At 47.2% G+C, this 17,470-nt stretch overlaps 1 protein-coding gene across 4 annotated transcripts in view; it reads right to left on the bottom strand.

The window, feature by feature from the left end:
* Positions 1-17,470, bottom strand: part of CDH26 (cadherin 26) — a 48,640-nt gene that overhangs the window by 2,289 nt on the left and 28,881 nt on the right. The window contains exons 10-17 of one of the 4 annotated variants that reach the window (XM_008526597.2): positions 14,528-14,670; positions 13,638-13,877; positions 12,113-12,334; positions 11,352-11,482; positions 8,411-8,497; positions 6,655-6,723; positions 5,255-5,311; positions 1,689-1,763 (exon numbers count right to left, since the gene is read on the bottom strand). In XM_008526597.2, the coding sequence (XP_008524819.1) occupies positions 1,689-1,763; positions 5,255-5,311; positions 6,655-6,723; positions 8,411-8,497; positions 11,352-11,482; positions 12,113-12,334; positions 13,638-13,877; positions 14,528-14,670 (1,024 nt within the window). The remainder of the gene's footprint in view (positions 1-1,688; positions 1,764-5,254; positions 5,312-6,654; positions 6,724-8,410; positions 8,498-11,351; positions 11,483-12,112; positions 12,335-13,637; positions 13,878-14,527; positions 14,671-17,470) is intronic. The other 3 variants (XM_070589645.1, XM_070589646.1, XM_070589647.1) reach the window with 3 other exon arrangements.

Below are 17,470 nucleotides of genomic sequence, written 5' to 3'. Positions count from 1 at the left end.
ACCCCGGCCATCTCTCTGAAGATATTTCTGGCTTGTTTCTGTCTGAGCAACTCAACAAATGTTTGTTGGATGGACAGACAGACGAGGTGAAAGGGTTTTTGCATATTTACCCTTAAACACCTCTGGGAGGGTGCTGTTGGAAATTGAAGCCAGTTCCATCAACCTAGGAAGGAATGGGTTTAGCAAGAGCATTCTAACCCGTCACTAGCTAACAGAGTTGCTGAGAGGATGAGCTCCTCCAGGGCATGAGGACATTCAGAGTCAAATGTCTCAGAGCCGGAGGAAGCAGGAGGTGGAGGGAAGGCCTGGAAAGAGGAAGCTGAGAAGCCCTGGAGACCACCCGCATCTCGAGCCCTCAGCCACGGCCTCCCCTCAACCCTGGCAGCCAGCTGTCCCCAACTTCCTCTGTCTCAGAGAAGCCCCTCCTAGGCTCTCCGTTTAGTGGGAAATACCATCTCTCAGGCCTATGTCTACTGGTCCCCACAGGTAAGCATGAGATGCTCACCCGTACACCCACCCAGGGCCTGGGTCTGCTCATTCAGGGATGGTGGTCACAGTGTATATACCCCGGGGGCGGGGGCAGAGGAGGAAAGGGAGCTCTTGCCAGCTAACAAATGAACACCCAGCTCTAGCTGAGGTGTTACAAGTCCTGTCACGTCCCTTCAGTGAGGCTGAATAGATAATTAATGACACACCTGGGTGCGTACAGAGCAAAACAGAATCTGCAGTGGAGGCTGTGCCATGTCCGATCAACTTCAAAACTCCCGGGGCTGACGGCAGAGCGTGGGGCTCTGCACCCTGATTCAGCACTTTTAGAGACCGCGTAAGATCAATAATTCAGCATAAACCCCAGCTAAGTTAGAAGGCCCACAAGGGAAAGAGCCAGGCCTTCTAATCTGTTTTTTCCTCCTCTCACACCACCAAGCACAGAGCTCCAGGCTTGCACCAAATAAATGCTGCCTGCCTGGTGGACAGAGGAGGATTGTGGACGTGTTCCGCCTCCTTCCATTTAAACCACCCATGGATTTGCCCAGCTCCCAAATCGCCTTTCTAATTCTCCCAAGAATACACGGCAGCTGTGTTGAGGGCCCCTTCCAAGAGATGTCTGCTGTTATTGTCCAATAGTCCTTTCAGCGTAGTCAACCCATAGCTTTCATGATCCACAGAAAGAGACCACTCACTCTTGTCTCAGGTCATGTTCTGCAGAACAGCCCCTGGAGTGAGGGTTCCCATGAAAGTGCTTGCTATGGACGGAATCGTGACCCCCAAATTCCTATGCTGAGGCCCTTAGCCCCAGTGTGATGGCATTTGGAGGTGGGGCAGTTGGGAGATGACTGGGGTGAGACGAGGCCTCATGATGGGATTAGTGCCCTTATAAGAAGAGACACCAGAGAGCTTGCTCTCTCTCTCTGTCCTGTGAGGACCAGCAAAAAAGTGGCCATCCGCAAAGCAGGAACAGAGCTCTCACCAGCACCCACCCACGCTGGCACCCTGATCTCGGACCTCCAGCCTCCAGAACGGTGAGAAATAGATGTCCGCTGTTTAAGCCTCCCAGTCTGTGGCCTTTTGTCACCGCAGCCGAGCTGACTGATGCAGCAATTTAGCAGGAAGTGTCCCCGGGTCAGTCCTGGGGCCGGTGGGGAAGCAGAACCCACAGCTGATGCACCTAACACGGGAGGCCTTCCTACCTGACTCAGCATCGCCACTGTCGTTCCTGCCCTCACTTCCAGGGTTCGTCTGGGCACCTCAGGATCCGGGTAAACCTGCAAAGCAAACGAGCAGAGTCCTAACACCACTGAGGAGCCCTTCTCAAGGATCCCCACGTCAGCAGCCTCCGCTGCCCCACGCAGCGGGCTCCACAGACAGAAGGCCACCTGCAGGTGCGGGGCTGTCACAGCCCTCACTGAGGGAGAGTTGGGCCCAGGGCACTTTGCTCAGGTCTCACCTGTTTGCGTGGCGAGAGAGAGGGGAGGCCCAGCAACTGCCAATCGCTAGACTTTTCAGCACCTCGGCTCCCAGGGAAGAAGGAAGCCGCAGCAAGCCCGGCCAGCAGTCTGGAGCTAACGTTGCTGCCCGCTGACGCCCTCATACGTGCCCTGTGGCCCCCTGACTGCATCTCTTCCCGTTGTTTGAACTGCTGTGCCTCCCAACCTTGCTCAGAGTCAGTGGCACCTCGTGCTAAGGGTGCATGTGCTGCCCTTCACTCATTCTCTCAGCAAGTGGCCGTGGACCTGGGTCTCTGGGTACCGGCTAAGGAGTGGGAGTACAGTGGTCAGGAAATGGACTCGGCCTCCACCATGTGGGGTGGCCACCTGGGAGCCCACAACTCCCACAACTGAATCATGTAAGTCAGGGCCACACTGGGGCGAGGCCAGCAAGGCACCCGGGACACAGAACAGAAGGCAGCCTCACTCTCGGACTCACACAGGGGCAGGGCCAGCACCCAAAGGGGAGGAGAAACAAGAGAAACGGCACCTAGCCAGGCCAAGGAGGCCTCTCAGGAATGGGAGGAACGTGAGAACGGAGCAGAAGGACCCTGGAGGAGGAAGCCTTCCCAGGTGGAAGGACCAGCAAAGGTCTGGAGCCTGGAGGATGCTCAGCATGTTCCAGCATGGCTGGAGCCCAGAGAGGCGGGGGGAGGCCAGAGGTGAGCAGAGGCCAGGTGACAGAGGACCCTGCAGTCCTTAGGCTTCAGACTTTACCCCCAGTGCTATGGCAAGCTGTTGGGAAGGTTTAAACTGGAGAGCAACACGATAGGACTTGCGTTTTAAAACACTGGCGGCTTTTATGGCTGAAGTGACTTCTGACCCTCCCTGGGTTTAGGGATAATTACTGCATTCCAGAAGACATATGTAAAAAATTAGAAAGTCTGGGACAATTTCACATGTCCATGAGGCTATACACACACACACACACACACACACACAGATATGTACATATATACATACACATACACACATCCATCTATCTATCTGCCACATCACACCAAGGCGAATTGAACTAAACACACTCAGCCAAAGGGAGCAAGATGTGGACCACCACAATTACCCCTGGGGAGCTGCTGCCCAGCTCCCAGTGCAGGGAGTGTGTGGTTGGAGATGCTGTGCCCTCAGTCAGCCACGTGCGGCCTCTCAGAGGAAGATCCTGGGGATGCAGGCCCTGCCTACAACGTGGCCCCATACTGGCTGCTCGCTGGTCAGACTTGTCAGTCCTTCCCAGGCTGGCAGAAGATACTGCATCAGTCTCCTCTCGGGGGCTGGGGTGGGATTTTGCCTGGAGCCAACTTTAGGTCGTAAGGCACAGCACAGGTGCCGAGAGCACCGCCTCCCGTCTCCAGGCCTCTCCGCATTGAGGCACTGGCTTCAGACTGTGTCCCCAGGACCCATGACTCCCCAAAGGTACTTCAGCGAGAGTACTTGAATTTCATTCTAATTATTTGCAAATTATCTTAATAATAATATTTAATGTTATTTTTAATAATATAATGGAAAATGGTTTACATCTTTTTGAGTCCCCTCCAACATGTTAATAAAAGCAAAAATTTCAAAATTTGCTTTTGTGAAACTTGAATGAAGTTTTTGTCTGTTTGCATAATCAAAGAGAATCCTGATAGTGTGAATTGAGCGACCTCAAAACTTAATGTTTAAAACTGCTTATTGGCATACATTGACATTTTCTCGATACTTTAACAACCAATTCACAACAATGTGAAGCAATGAATTAGGTGCTAAGATAATGTAATTTTGCACATTTCTTCCACAACATCTGACTTCTATTTCTGTGTTTTCATGAGAATCACTATTGATATTGATTGCTTTTGTAATTGCTTTTGTCCTCCTTTGTCTGTAGGGGAGATGTTCCAAGACCATCAGAGGTTTCCTGAAACCTCAGATAGTACTGAGCCCAATACATACTATGGTTTTTCCTATACATGCATACCTATGATAAAGTTTAATTTATAAATTAGGCACAAGAAAAGATTAACAACAATAACTGATAATAAAATAGAACAATTATAACAATATATTGTAATAAAAGTTGCCATAGATCTTAGCAACCTCAGCATACGATGTTTTTTCTTTCCTTATTAAGTCAAGAACTTTCACCTTCTCGCTTGAAGGAAGCACTTTAAAGCTTCTCTTTGGCATATCCTAATTGCCAGCATCACTACTCTTGCACTTTGGGGCCATTATTAAGTAAAATAAGGGTTGCATCGAGATACTGCAAGGACAGGTCCTAAGTGACTGACTACCAGTTGGGTGGCGTGTACAGCATGGGTCTGCTGGACAGAGGGATGGTTCACGTCCCGGGTGGGAGGGAGCTGGATGGCACGAGATTTCACCACATTACTCAGAATAGCTCGCAATTTAAAACTTATGAATTGTTTATTCTGGTATTTTCCATTCAATATTTTTGGACCGCAGGCAACTGAAACCACAGAAACTGAAACCACAGATAAGGGGGGATGACCCTTATCTGTTCTTTATAACTGATGTCATAAATGTCAGTGCACTCATAATTGGTACTGATAAAAAGCCACTCTAATCTGTTTTATTTATACTGGCATTCTTTGTAGGTTCTCTTTTGAAAAGAAGGATTCTGCTGCTAAAAAGGTTTAGGGGAAAAAATGGACTAGATGACCTCTCCAGTGCCCTCAGTTCAAAACTTCTAAACTCTGTAAAGAATCCCGGCAGAGGACTATCCGGACGTCGAGCAAGTTCTTAGGAACTCAGCAGGGAAGGAAACTTGCCAGGGACTGAAAAACTCACGCTTTCAAGTTTAAATGTGTGTACTTTAATTACTTACCATTTTCCACATTCACTTCTCCTTTTAGTTATTCGGATGTCATTTTTTGTTTGTTTGTTTTGTTTTTTTAAAGCATCTTCTTCTTTTTTGTGTGTGAGGAAGATTGGCCCTGAACTAACATCTGTTGCCAGTCTTCCTCCTTTTTTTTTCCTCCCCAAAGCCCCAGTACTTAGTTGTACATTCTAGTTGTGGGTCCTTCTACCTCCTCTATGTGGATGCCGCCTCAGCACGGCTTGATGAGCGGTGCTAGGTCCATGCCCAGGATCCGAACCAGTGAACCCCATGCCACCAAAGTGGAGCATTCGAACTTAACCACTATGCCACTGCGCCGGCCCCAAGTTTATTTTTTTCTACTTCCTCCCCTCCAAACTCCCAGTTTTCAGGGCTTTCCACAGCTGTTAGGACAGTGAGGTCACTCTCTCATGGTAAGACCTCCATCTGTACTTACCGCAGAAGTAGGGTATTTGTTCCTCACACCTCTTGGCTCAAAAAGCACACCATAACCCTAAAATTTAAAAAGAATGAAAAACATAAAAGTAAATAAAATAAAATAAAGTAAAAAGGATGAAGTCTTTAGTGGTTTCATATAAATTACCCAGGGATGCAAACAAATAGCTGGAAATTCTTGCAATCATATTTCTGTCTATTTCTGCGCTAAAAGTATAGTAATTCTAACGAGAGCAGTGTGGGTATTCAGAGCAGAAACGCATGAGCAAGCCTCATAGCTGCTTTGTGAGAACGGAGCATGGAATATGAGATTTTCAAGCCCTGTCTTGGGTCCACAAAAGCACAGTGAGACTCACTTTGGGCTATGGCATGGCCTCAATGTTTGTGAATGAGGTCCATCCGCCCCTAGGACCCAGGAGCAGCTGCATAATTTGCAGGACACAGCGCAAAATGAAAATGTGGGACCCCTTGTGCAAGTACTAAGAATTCCAAGACGGTGACAGCAGAGCACTATGCTAAGCTTGGCCAGTGCACAGGGCCCTGTGTGACTGACCGCGTACCATGCCCATGAGGCTGGCCCTACTGGGACCAGAGGGACGTGTCTATCAACGCACAAGCCCTTCCAAGGGTGGACTCAGGGCATCATATTTGTGCAAAAAAGAATGGCACATCTTTATTTTAGCTCAAATGTAGCCTGAGAAAAGATAATGCAGTTATAGAGATCCTGAATTCTTTCTTAGAAGCTTTCACTGTAAAAATTGTGGCTCTTTGCACCCTGAATATCTCTTTTAATTCTTACAAGAAAGGTAAATTTTTTGTTAAAATGATAGCTAGTTACACAAGTAAGCCCAGCGAGGTCTGCAGTAGATACCTGGATTCTTAGTGTTGCACCAGAGGCAGTTTTCTGGTTGTGCTAATGTACTGTGGTTATGTGAGATGTTACCCTCAGGAGAAGCTGTGTGAAGGGTGCACAGGACTCTCTGAAAATAATCATTTTAAAAGGCGAAGCAATGGTTCTAGAATTTGTACATAGAATATGTAAGAACAGGCTGCAGAGGGCCATCAGGGCTCAGTTGCACAGGAGAGGGGGAATCAGTGGGCTGAATTTGGTCAGGGCCAAAGCCATGAGCTCTTTATCGCATAGATTATCTCTGCTGCCCTAGGTGGACACAAGAAAAGGTATTTATTTGTGGGTGTTCTATATAGTGTCATATTGGATTGGGACTATGAAATAACTCTCAAAAATAACAACAGCTAGTTAGGTAGATGAGAAGATTTTCATTGACTATGTCTTTGTTCCACCAGTATCACAGAATCTTCTAGAAGGGCTGCCTCTCAAGGGAACCAACTGTCAATCATTAGTGAGGTTACTGCAGCAGGACATGAATTTCTGTGACTCACCGGCGTCCCCAGGACAAAGCGTGCTTGCTCTGATGCACTCTCTGGAGATAGTAGCATATCATTTACCTCCTAGAGGAAAGATGCCGATTTACTCAAAAGATAATGCATTTCCCTCCAGTTGAAAACAAAGCAGGCACGCGTGTCCTTCTCTTGCTCATATAGTCATATGGAAATAAAAGTTATCATTATGATGAGGGGGAGAGAAAGTGGGAGTGGAAAAGGAAAGATGGAGAGATGCAAGAAAAAACAAAGACTACAGTGAAATGGAACTGTGTGGTCTAACGTGACTTGAAGATGTAGATTCTAACATTCTTTTGATGATATTCCATAGACCCAAAAATTGAATGTACACACAGACAAGAGCTACTAGTGACACAGACAAATGAAACTGCTTAGATTTAGGGATGGGATTATGGGCAATTTTTGCTTTTGAGTTTCTGTTATTTTAATATAGGACCTTCGATAACGAAATAAAATTTCAAAGAAAGTAAAGCAACAATGGACCTTAGCAATGGTTTGATTTGAGACAGCTCATGCCATGCAGCAGATTCTAAAATGTCAGATTACCCCATAAATCATATGTGATGACTTAACCTAGGGAATGGATACGAATGGCAGTTTATTTAACCAGCCCCCAGGGGTGCAATTACTATTTGCAGAACACCGTGAAGGAAGCCAGAGACACACCAAGAAACAGAAGCAGCAGGCTTTGCTTTCCTCCCCTGTAAATGGGGAAACAAGACACCCTCTCCCCAGGTTCTGGTGAAAATTCAGTGGGATTGTGCTTGCAGAGTGTATACACCAAACCTCTGGGCAGGGTCAGCAAGGCAGAGCTACTAGTGTGCTTAGGAGGATCAACGCTTGCAGCCTCCAGAAGCTTACAGACCAGTAAAGGAGGAAGGAAAGAGAATATCACCACCAGCCCACATGACACCTGTGTGCAAACTGGAATGGGCAGCCCATGCCCCAGAAGCATGGATTGCTGGACAGAATGCCCGCTGGACCTGGCTCTGCTCACCCCCAGCCAGGCACCTGCTCCATAACTTATGGTAGCCCTGGATTAGCTCGCTGTTTTCCGAAGTGGGGGACACCCACCACTTAAGGAAAGGAAGATTTAGCCAGTTTGGGAACAGGGTTTTAAATGACATTGAATTGCATGGTGAGAAAATTATCCCCTTTCTAATTCCTCTTCCATACTCCGAATGACATCCAGGAGAGGGTCTTCGTCTGGGGCCAGCCCGGCTTTGAGACCTCTCCTTTTTCACGGAGAAAGACCTTAAGCCTTTGGGAGGCAGCGTTTGCCACCTAGAATTATTGGGTTCTATTTCTATTGTGTCTATTTTCCATACCTGCTCTTTATACAAGTAAAACTGGTTTTTCATTTACAATGGAAATAAAAATTTTCCTCTTTGAAGAAAGGTACTTAGTTCGGATGTGTGTCCATTTAAAGAAAAAATATTTTAAAAAGTACACTAGTACAAGTGGCATCCACATACAGCAAAAGCCGTGACGGTGGCGCTGGACAGGCTGCAATTTGGGCACGGGGTCACCTGACACGGATGTGCTGAGAGGCAAAGGCAGAATCACGGGGGCTTTGCCAGTAGGCCTGGGGTGGAGGCAGGCCTGGAGCAGGCCTGCAGAGGCACATCTCTAGGATGTGGGGATGGAGAAGCAGCCAGGATGTTCCCTGCCACAGAAGCCATCAGCAAAGTCCCCTGTCTGATTAAACCCAAGCAACAAATAAGTCACATGTTACCTTAGCACCGGGCTTGGCGCCCACCTCGGCTGTGTTGATCAACAGGGCTTTCAGCTGATCCTTGACATCTGACCTTTCCTGTGGGACCTGGGGAAAGAAATACGACAGGGGCTGAAGTTACAGATGGCAGAAATAAAAGCAGAGAGCAAGGAATAACGTCTCCCCAAACACGTATCTACGCCATCACAGAAATCATCCAGGCCCTAGAAAAGACACCTATCCTATAAGCCTAGACCACTCAGTGGGGTGCGGGATGCTTTGGTAATTGCTGGTCGGGAGATTGAGTTTCTTGTTGTGCAGTGTCTCACGCAAAGTGCTGGTAATAGACCCTCATTTCCACAGGCCTCGGAATCTAAAAGCTCGTCCTCTTCTAAGGCTCACAGCGAAGTCTCTTGGCATCACCGAGGTTGGCAGTTCTATGTGCACTCTCATTCGTTCCTCATTCAACAAATATTCACTGAGGGAGTCGAATGTTGACAGGTGCTGGATTTCTATTGGCTGAGAGCTCACCAGCTTCCCCGGGGAGACGGGAGGCATCTATGCAATCCTATAGACCATCTTGATTGGAAAGTGGCAGAATGTGACAAGGTGAGTGGAATTAACCATGGCATCTCGAGTGGAGGGGGGTTTCCCAGGAGCACAGAACGTCCCTGGCGAGTGTGTGTGCATCTGCAGGCTGGTGTAGTCATGTTAGACGCATGGACGGAGAAGCGCATACACTTTGAGATGGGTTTATTTACCAATGGTTACAAAGACACAATTAGTAATTACTGTTAATAATACTAATATTGGTGGCCACTGTTTACTACGTGTTTACATGTGTTATTTGATTAAAATGGCTAGTAAACATAAGAGAGAGAACATTATTATTCTCATTTTATACATGAAAGCCAAAGATCAGTTCGATGATGTATCTGATAAGCCACAGTTTGGGAATCGAAACCCACGTTTGTCGGATCCTAGCTCTCAGAGCCCTAAAGGACACTGTGGCAGAAATGGGGGTGTGTCCTGGGCTGTGAGTGGGAGCTAAGGAGAAGGACATCTTGGCACAAGAAGAGGACACTGACCCCTTGTCCTGGATGGGGCTCTCTCATCTCTCTGACTGCTGACCCTTGCTCACTGCCATCTTGCCACTAGACCCCCTCCAACATACCTGGCCTCAGCCCTGCAATGACCAAGCTCCCCTTCCACACACTCTGCTTCTGTAGCTGCTTCCTCCTTCCCAAGAGACAACCACTAAGCTGTAGGCCGACAAGAGCAGCACCTGGGCATCACCACCACCTCTTCCACCTTGGCTGTGCCTGCAGCCTGCAGTGCTTGCAGAGGTGTCTTGCCCACTGGTGTCTTCCAAGCTTGGTGACCTCAACTGCAGCCCACCAAGGGGGAAGCTAAGCACAGCCCCTGGGCCTAGGAGCCATTCCCATTTGCCTGGATGGTTGAGCATCCGAGCAGAGTGGAACTGCCTAAGGCTGGGGATTCTGTTACAGAAGACACTATTATTTTTCAAGATGATTTTCTTCTTAAAATTATGAAAACAAATCAAAACAGCCAGCTGCTGCTCTCACTGTGGAGGAGGGGGATTCCTACTGGGCATCCAGCTGTCTGGATAGTTTGGACGATGACTCCTGCCTTCGCATTCCCACCCACGAAGGGCTCAAAGCAGGCCTGCCTAGTCGTACACGCATGTACATCTACAACTTAACCTAAGGCTGTTACTTCCCCCTTCCTTCAGGCCAGTAGGGAAGAGAAAATGTGGAAAGAATCCTAGGAGTCTGAGTCAACCGCCAGCGTCTCCAAGCATCAATCATTTTTTAGAGTATCTTCCCATTTACTTGAGCATAATGCCAAAGTTAACTGGACTATCTTTTCCCTAAAGCATCTCACTTGGTGCAACAAGTTTCTTCCTTCCAGGAGAAGATTTCCAGTGGGGGATCTAAGACAAGAGTAAGATGGGGCAAGCTGAATCCTCTGTGCACAAAACATGGTGTTTCCTTTTGACATTTCTTGGGTTTTCATTTTTCAGATCAACCACCCTTAGTTCTGGGTGCAGACAGACAGGAGAGCTCACACTGCTTCCATCTCATGGCCTGGCTGACCCCAGCTCAGGGTTGCCACGGGACGACTGAGCTAAGGCAGGGCCAGGGTCAGGAGCAGCAGGTTGGAAAAACTATTGGTTACTGACTGATTCCCTTGTGTTGGCAGGCATGTGAGCTGCTTTCAGAGACTTCGTCTTCTTTGATCCACAATCTGTGAGGTTGATTTTATCATCCCTGGTCCACAGATGAGGATGTGGGGTTAAATGACTTGCTCACTATGATGAAGGTAATCAGATGCAAAGCCCAGGTGGCCTCCCGGCAAGGGCAGCGAGCTCTCTGCGTAGCCTCTGCTGGCCAGAGGGGAGGAGTGGGCTCTGCCGTACTGTCCCCAGGCCACGGCCAAGAAGCCAGCGTGGACTCCTCTAATTAGAGCGCGTAACACATTTGCCACTTAGAGAAACGCCACCTAGCAAACATCATTTTTCCCCTAAACAAAGTTTCTTAGCCCTGGGACTGCTGATGCTTCGAGGCAGACACTTCACTGTGGTGGGGCCGTCCCAGGCACAGGCAGGAGGTTTAGCCGCATCTCTGGCCTCTACTTACCAAGTGCCAAAAGCATCATCATCCCCTCACCCCACTCCCACCAAGTTGTGACAATCAAAAATGTCGCCAGACATTGCCATGTGTCCCCTGGGGGAGCAAAATCACCCCAAGTTAAGAACTATTGACCTAAAGCAATAAATCAATTTAGTTAAGTTGGACAATTTTCCCAGGAATTTTTTCCCATTTGCTACTCAGATACAGGTGAGAGTGAAGAAATGAGAGGGAGAACAGTGAGTGAAAAAAATATGTCCGTGTATTATTGACATCATCATCATGAAACACGAAGCATTCTGTTCTACTACCTGGGTAGAAATGACTTTGCTCTCGTCATTGTATGTGATCAGGGTCTGTTGGCCATCCTCAGGTGGGATAGAGCATCTGTGCCCCTTGGCTTCAGACACAAAATAGCATCGCAGCAGGAAAAGCAGAGCAACTGTGACAACACAAAGGAGAAAATGGGTTGCAAAAGCTCCTCTCTATCTGATATTTCAACAGCATCATGTTTGTTGACTTTGGACTCACCCATGAACTGACAAGGTCAAATCATGTCTTAATCAACTTTGTAGTTACAGAATTTAGCACAGCTCGGGGCACAAACAGGTGCCAGAGACCTATTTGCTGAATTGATTGGTTAATTCCGTGAGACCAGTAATATCGTATTGTTGATTTTGATCGATTCCATGAGACCAGTAATATTGTATTGTTGATTTGAAAATCTAGCTTCCTTATTAGCCTTTGCCAAGCCCAGGAGCCTAGACGTCTTTATCTTGCTGCCCCAGCCTTATAAACCACAGAGCTGTCCTTAGACAGTGTTTACCTATGGATTCAATGGCCGTAAACTGCTGCTTATTGAGTAGGAGCTGCTTTTGCCAGACAAGCAGCATGTCTGACCAAGTTGGCAACCTTTGATCTGAGTCTGGGACTCTGATGAGCCTAGGGTCATTCTCAAGTGTCCTACTGATCTCTGCCACCATCTGCTCGCCACCTCAGAGGACTCCTCACCCCTGGCTTACAGCCTGAGCAGATGAGTCATATCCCCAGGACCTCCTCACAGACCACTGACCTGCCAGAGCCAGGAACCCTGCACAGAGAGGGGCCAGGAGCCCCGGGAGGAGCCCAGCTCCTGCAACAGAGCGCTCTGCACATGTGAATCCACTGAGACAGGAACAGACTCTCACGTGGACACTCTGCTTCTGGGAAAGTCCCTGTTTGTCTCGGATGAAAAGTGGCACTGAGTAATCTCCTCGTGGGAGGCTTCTCAACATTACAAGTTCAGCTGACCGACCTGCAAAGGGAAAAGGACCTTGCATGCATTGACTCCTCCTCACTTGCTCATCTGCCCCGCACACGTTCACTAAAGGCCTACAGGTTCTGTATGGAAGTGAGCCAGCTGTGATGTTATAGGAAACAGTCACCAAGACCACCCTCGCTTCTGACACCAGCTCACAAGACCAAGCTCAGGTTTGGTAATGCTCTAAAAGGAGCCACAGAACTCACTGAAAGCTGTATGGCCCCTGCTGCGGTTTATGACAGCGAAAGGATATGGGTTAAGATCAGCCAAGGGAAGAAGCTACTCCGACAGATTCCAGAGATGCACCAGACGCAGAGCTTCCAGTGATTCTCTCCAGTGGGGTCAGGACAGCGTCACTTCCCAGCATCAATGAGTGACAATACAGATGGAATATTGCCAACCAGGGGAGCTCACCGAGCCTTGTGTCCAGAGTCTTTATGGGGCTTGGTCACGTAAACCTGGTCGGCCGGCCACAAGGCTGACCTCAGGCTCCAGGCCCTCCAGAGATCAACAGACATCCACATGACAAAGTGCCCACCCTAAATCCTATTGCTCCTATATTGATTGACACAAGACACTGCCAAGTAAACAAAGACACTCCTTTCAGACAGGACATTCCAAAGGCCTGGAGATCGCCTCCTGGGAGCCAAGGGCAAAGGCCAGAGCTCTTTCGGGGTAAGGTTCAAAGCTCGACTCTGGGTCTGGGAACCATAAACGTGAGTCACAGTTTCAACTAAAAGAACATGCTCCATTCTACAGACTCACTGATCAAAACACAAAGGAGAATGTTGAAGTGGATGCCAGGGGTTCCTCCTGGTAACAGCACCCCAATTTTCCTTTGGAAGAGCCCACACTTCCTGAACTCTCAGCCCATGTGGGTCAGGAGAGGCTAAGCCCAGATCCCTACTAGGTCCAGGTATGGGCTGAGAACCAGCCAATCAACACAGCTGCCCTCTCGACCCCCACTCAGAGCGATGGGCAGGCAGGTGACCCAAGCCATGAAGTGATATAAATCTTGCCAGGTGCCAGGGTGAGTCCAGGGACTCCCAGCAGCCTCCCTGCTGCCCCCAGAGAAGAGCCTGCCTGAAAGGGAAGTTCCCAGAGAAAGGCAGAGCCAAGACCTGGATGGGCTTCCAGGGCTGTCCTTTGAGCACTCAGACCCAGCTCTTCTGGGACACAGGCTTGCCTGGCTTCCTTCTCAGTTACAGAAGCCAATAAATTCTTTTTTGCCTAAGTCTGTTTGAGACTAGGTTCTTTCATTTTCAACCCTTTATCCCTGGCCAACACAAATACTTACCCTGCTGTTCCCCCAATTTCCATGTGTCTCTTGCATTTCCCTCGGTATCATCCAACTCAAAGGTAAAGGGGTCCGAGTAGGGCTGCAGGTCACCGTCCTCGGCCTCGATGATGAGGGGCTTGCTCACTGCAGACTCACAGACCTCCACGTATTGAGAACGGGGATGGAGAGTCGGGGCATTGTCATTGATGTCTGACAGGAAAAGCATCAGGGTCCCCGTGCCCGTCTGTGGCGGGAGGCCTTGTAAGGGGGGAATTCCAGGAAGGATTACTTATCACTTAACGAGCCTGCTCCATGCATACAGCCCCCAGGAAGAAGAGTTCTCTCAACCTCTGAGGAAAGGGACCATTCCACTGAAACACTGACACTTTCCCTTTCAAAGTCATAAGCTTTATGTAGGTGCTTGATCTGTTTTCCTGCTTTTTTGAAAATTCAGAGTATCTGGGTAGGGTAAGTTAACAAAACGCTTGCCACATCAAATCATGTGTAGAACCAGGTAGAATGTAGAGTCATCAAATAAATTAAAACGTCAATTATGCCAGGTGTTAAGAAGGGGTGGGGCAGGAGGGAAACGGGTGTGATGTGGGGTGGAGATGTCCTGCATCCTGACTGTGTCCCTGTCAATGGCCTGCTGGTAATAAGCACTATGGCTTTGCAAGGTATTACCGCTGGGGCACACTGGGCAACAGGTACTCAGGATCCCACTGTATTATGTCTTCAAACAATCTAATACACAATACAATACAAAAATAATCACCAGTACGGATGCACAGTGATAAAGAAGTTTATTTTATATTTTTCCCAGTTGTGCTGAAAGACTCTCATTGGTGTTATTTTTTCTCAGGAAGCAATAAAACACATTTTCCCCCCAACTTTGGATAAATACTTACCATCATCAACAGCATGAACGATGATTATGTAAAAACTATTATTTACATAAGGGGATTCTCGGTCAATTTCCTTCCTGGTGATAACTGCTCCTGAGCGCTCATCTACAGTGACCCAGTTTGCTGGATCATGAACCAGTTTATACCTTGTCAAAGGAAACACAGACAATTTTTAAAATTAAAAAGTTATGTCAAAAGACAAGTCAAAAAATATGCCAGCAGAGACAATTCCTATCACAAGTGATGTGGGAAATTCTAAGAAGAATTGAGTTAGGAGTGCTCGTGAATTTGATGAAGGCACAGGGATGTCCTTCAGCCTGCAGATTCCATTAAGGTATCAAACCGATATTCACTGACTACTAAGTGCCCAGTCCTTGTGGGCTTGCACATAACTTTGTTCAACTGAGGGAAGCATTTCATCCTGGAAAAGACCCAAACTTCAGTTGTCTGTAGGGGCTCATAGCTTAAGATTAAGACCAATCTGCCCTTGTGCCAAAAGCATAGGACTTTACTACCCATGGAGCCCAAAAGATTCACATAAGGGTAATCCAGTCAGTCCAAGTGGTCTTCTACATCCCCCACCACCTGTGTGCTCCTGGTGCCATTTTAATATTTCAATAGGTGGGCATGCCAAGCCCTCTGGAATTCCCCAATACCTGTTGAATCAGATGGCATCCACTGAAACTATTTTGGGCTGCCAAGGACAGCTGCATGCTGGGGGACCCACAGTAGGAAACTTCTGTACCCAGAGGCCAACAACAGAAAAGGTGCAGGCCCCCCGAAAGGGCCAGAGAAGGGAAGCTACCCATGCCATCTCTTCCTCCTTGGGAAAGGCTGTGGAAAAGGTCAGCATCTATCCCTCTCTGATATTCTGATATTCAATGGGTCATGGTTTTTGAAGGGATTGAAGCTTTTCCATGCACCGCTTCAACTCAGAGCAAATGCCAGAAGTTCCTTGGAAGCCTTAATGTTTATAAATCAGGGGTAGAAACTTAGAGTTCACCTGTGGATCATCTCAGGCCAGAAGACAGCCTCTCTCAGCAAGTGCATGCATGAGAGGTAACTCCACTGAACGCAGATGGAGCCAAGCACACTAGACAAACCCTGCTCACTAGGTCATGTCTCAACTCAAGGACACTCAACTCACCCCTTAGAAAAGGCAATATTTGAGGCTGAAGTTGGCAGAAGTTCATGACTTCAGTGAAATCCAAACATTCACTGAGATGTACTTATGAGCCAACCATACTCAAGGGACAAGAATACAGCAATAAACAAGATACGGGCTCTACACCAGTGTTCTCAAAGTGCGGTCCATGGACCAGCAGCATCAGCAACACCTGGGAACTTGTTAGAAATGCAAATCTCAGTCCCTACCCAGACCTCAGAGTCAGAAACCCCAGGGGTGAGGCCCAGCAAGGTGCACTTCGACAAGCCCTGACGGCGATTCTGTTTCATGCTGTAGTTTGACAACCACTGCTTACAGCCTCTTGAACTCAGCATGCACCTGCATGGACCTGTGCAGGTCTGTGAACTCTTGGTTAGCTGCCCACAGTGAGAAATAGCAAAAATTGAGAGCAAATGTTGGGAAATTTTTATAGTCATTGGCATTGCTTTGACCCCCAAGCACATAATCATTTTTCTAATAATTCGTTTTTTTATATTTTATAAAATTATCACTCTGCAGTGAATTGGAAATTAAAAGAAACAAAATCTGGTTCTCCCCGGTGTATAAGTGGATAAGTGGAGAAGCGTTGCTCTAAGGAAGAATCTCAAACTCAAATTCCCACAGGGGTCAAGTTGTTGCCAAAAATGAGCAAAGCTGGCCAGATGGGGAATGGGGACAAATGCTGAGCTTGCCCTCTCCAAGGGACAGAACACACAGCCCCTACTATACCCCAGATGATCATGGCCCCATGGGACACAGATCCAATGATGCCAAATCTTCCTGTTTTTCAAGAACATCCAGATAATTGAGGTTGTTAGCATAATCTCCTGATTTTTAGATGCTGGCGACTATATTATCTTATTTTATTGTGGTAAAATACACATAACATGAAATTTATCATCTTGACTATTTTAAGTGTACAGCTCAGTGGTATTAAATACGTTCACATTGCTGTACAACCGTCACCACCATCCATCTCCATAGCCCTTTTCATCTTGTAAAACTGAAACTCTCTGCCTATTAAACACCAACTCTGCATTCTCCACTCCCCCAGGCCCGGGCACCCACCATTCTACTTTGAATCTGTCTCCATGATTTTGACTACTCTAAGTACCTCATATAAGGAATAATATAGTATTTGTCTTTTTGCGACCAGCATATTTCACTTAGGGTAACGTCCTCAAGGTTTGTCACGTTGTAGCATATTGCAAAATGTCCTTCCTTTTTAAGGCTGAATAATATTCTATTACATGTATATACAACATTTTGCTTATCCATTCATCCCTCACGGACACTTGGTTTGCTTCCACATTTTAACTATTGTGAATAAGGAAGCTATGAACATGGGTGTACAAATATCTCTTCAAGACCTTGTTTTCAATTCTTTTGGGTATATACCCCAGAGTGGAATTGCTGGATCATATGGTAATCCCGTTTTAAATTTTTTGAGGAACCTGCATACTGTTTTCCATAGCAGCTGTACCATTTTACATTCCCACCAACAGAATACAAGTGTTCCAATGCCTCCACATCCCAGCCAACACTCGCTGCTTTCTGGTTTCTTTGATAGTAGCCATCCTAATGGGTGTGAGGTGGTATCTCACTATAGTTCTGATTTGCATTTCCCTAATGATTAATGATGTTAGACATCTTTTCATGTACTTATTGTCCATTTGTATATCTTCTTGGGAGAAATGTGTATTGAAATCCTTTGTCCATTTTTAAATCAGGTTGCTTTTTGTTGTTGTTTTTGAGTTTTAGAAGTCCTCTATAAATTCTAG

This window comes from Equus przewalskii, chromosome 21 (assembly GCF_037783145.1).
Source record: "Equus przewalskii isolate Varuska chromosome 21, EquPr2, whole genome shotgun sequence".
In the NCBI taxonomy this organism is placed as follows: domain Eukaryota; kingdom Metazoa; phylum Chordata; class Mammalia; order Perissodactyla; family Equidae; genus Equus; species Equus przewalskii.
Note: the sequence above shows the minus strand (reverse complement) of the source record. Positions and strands in the feature narration are given on the sequence as shown.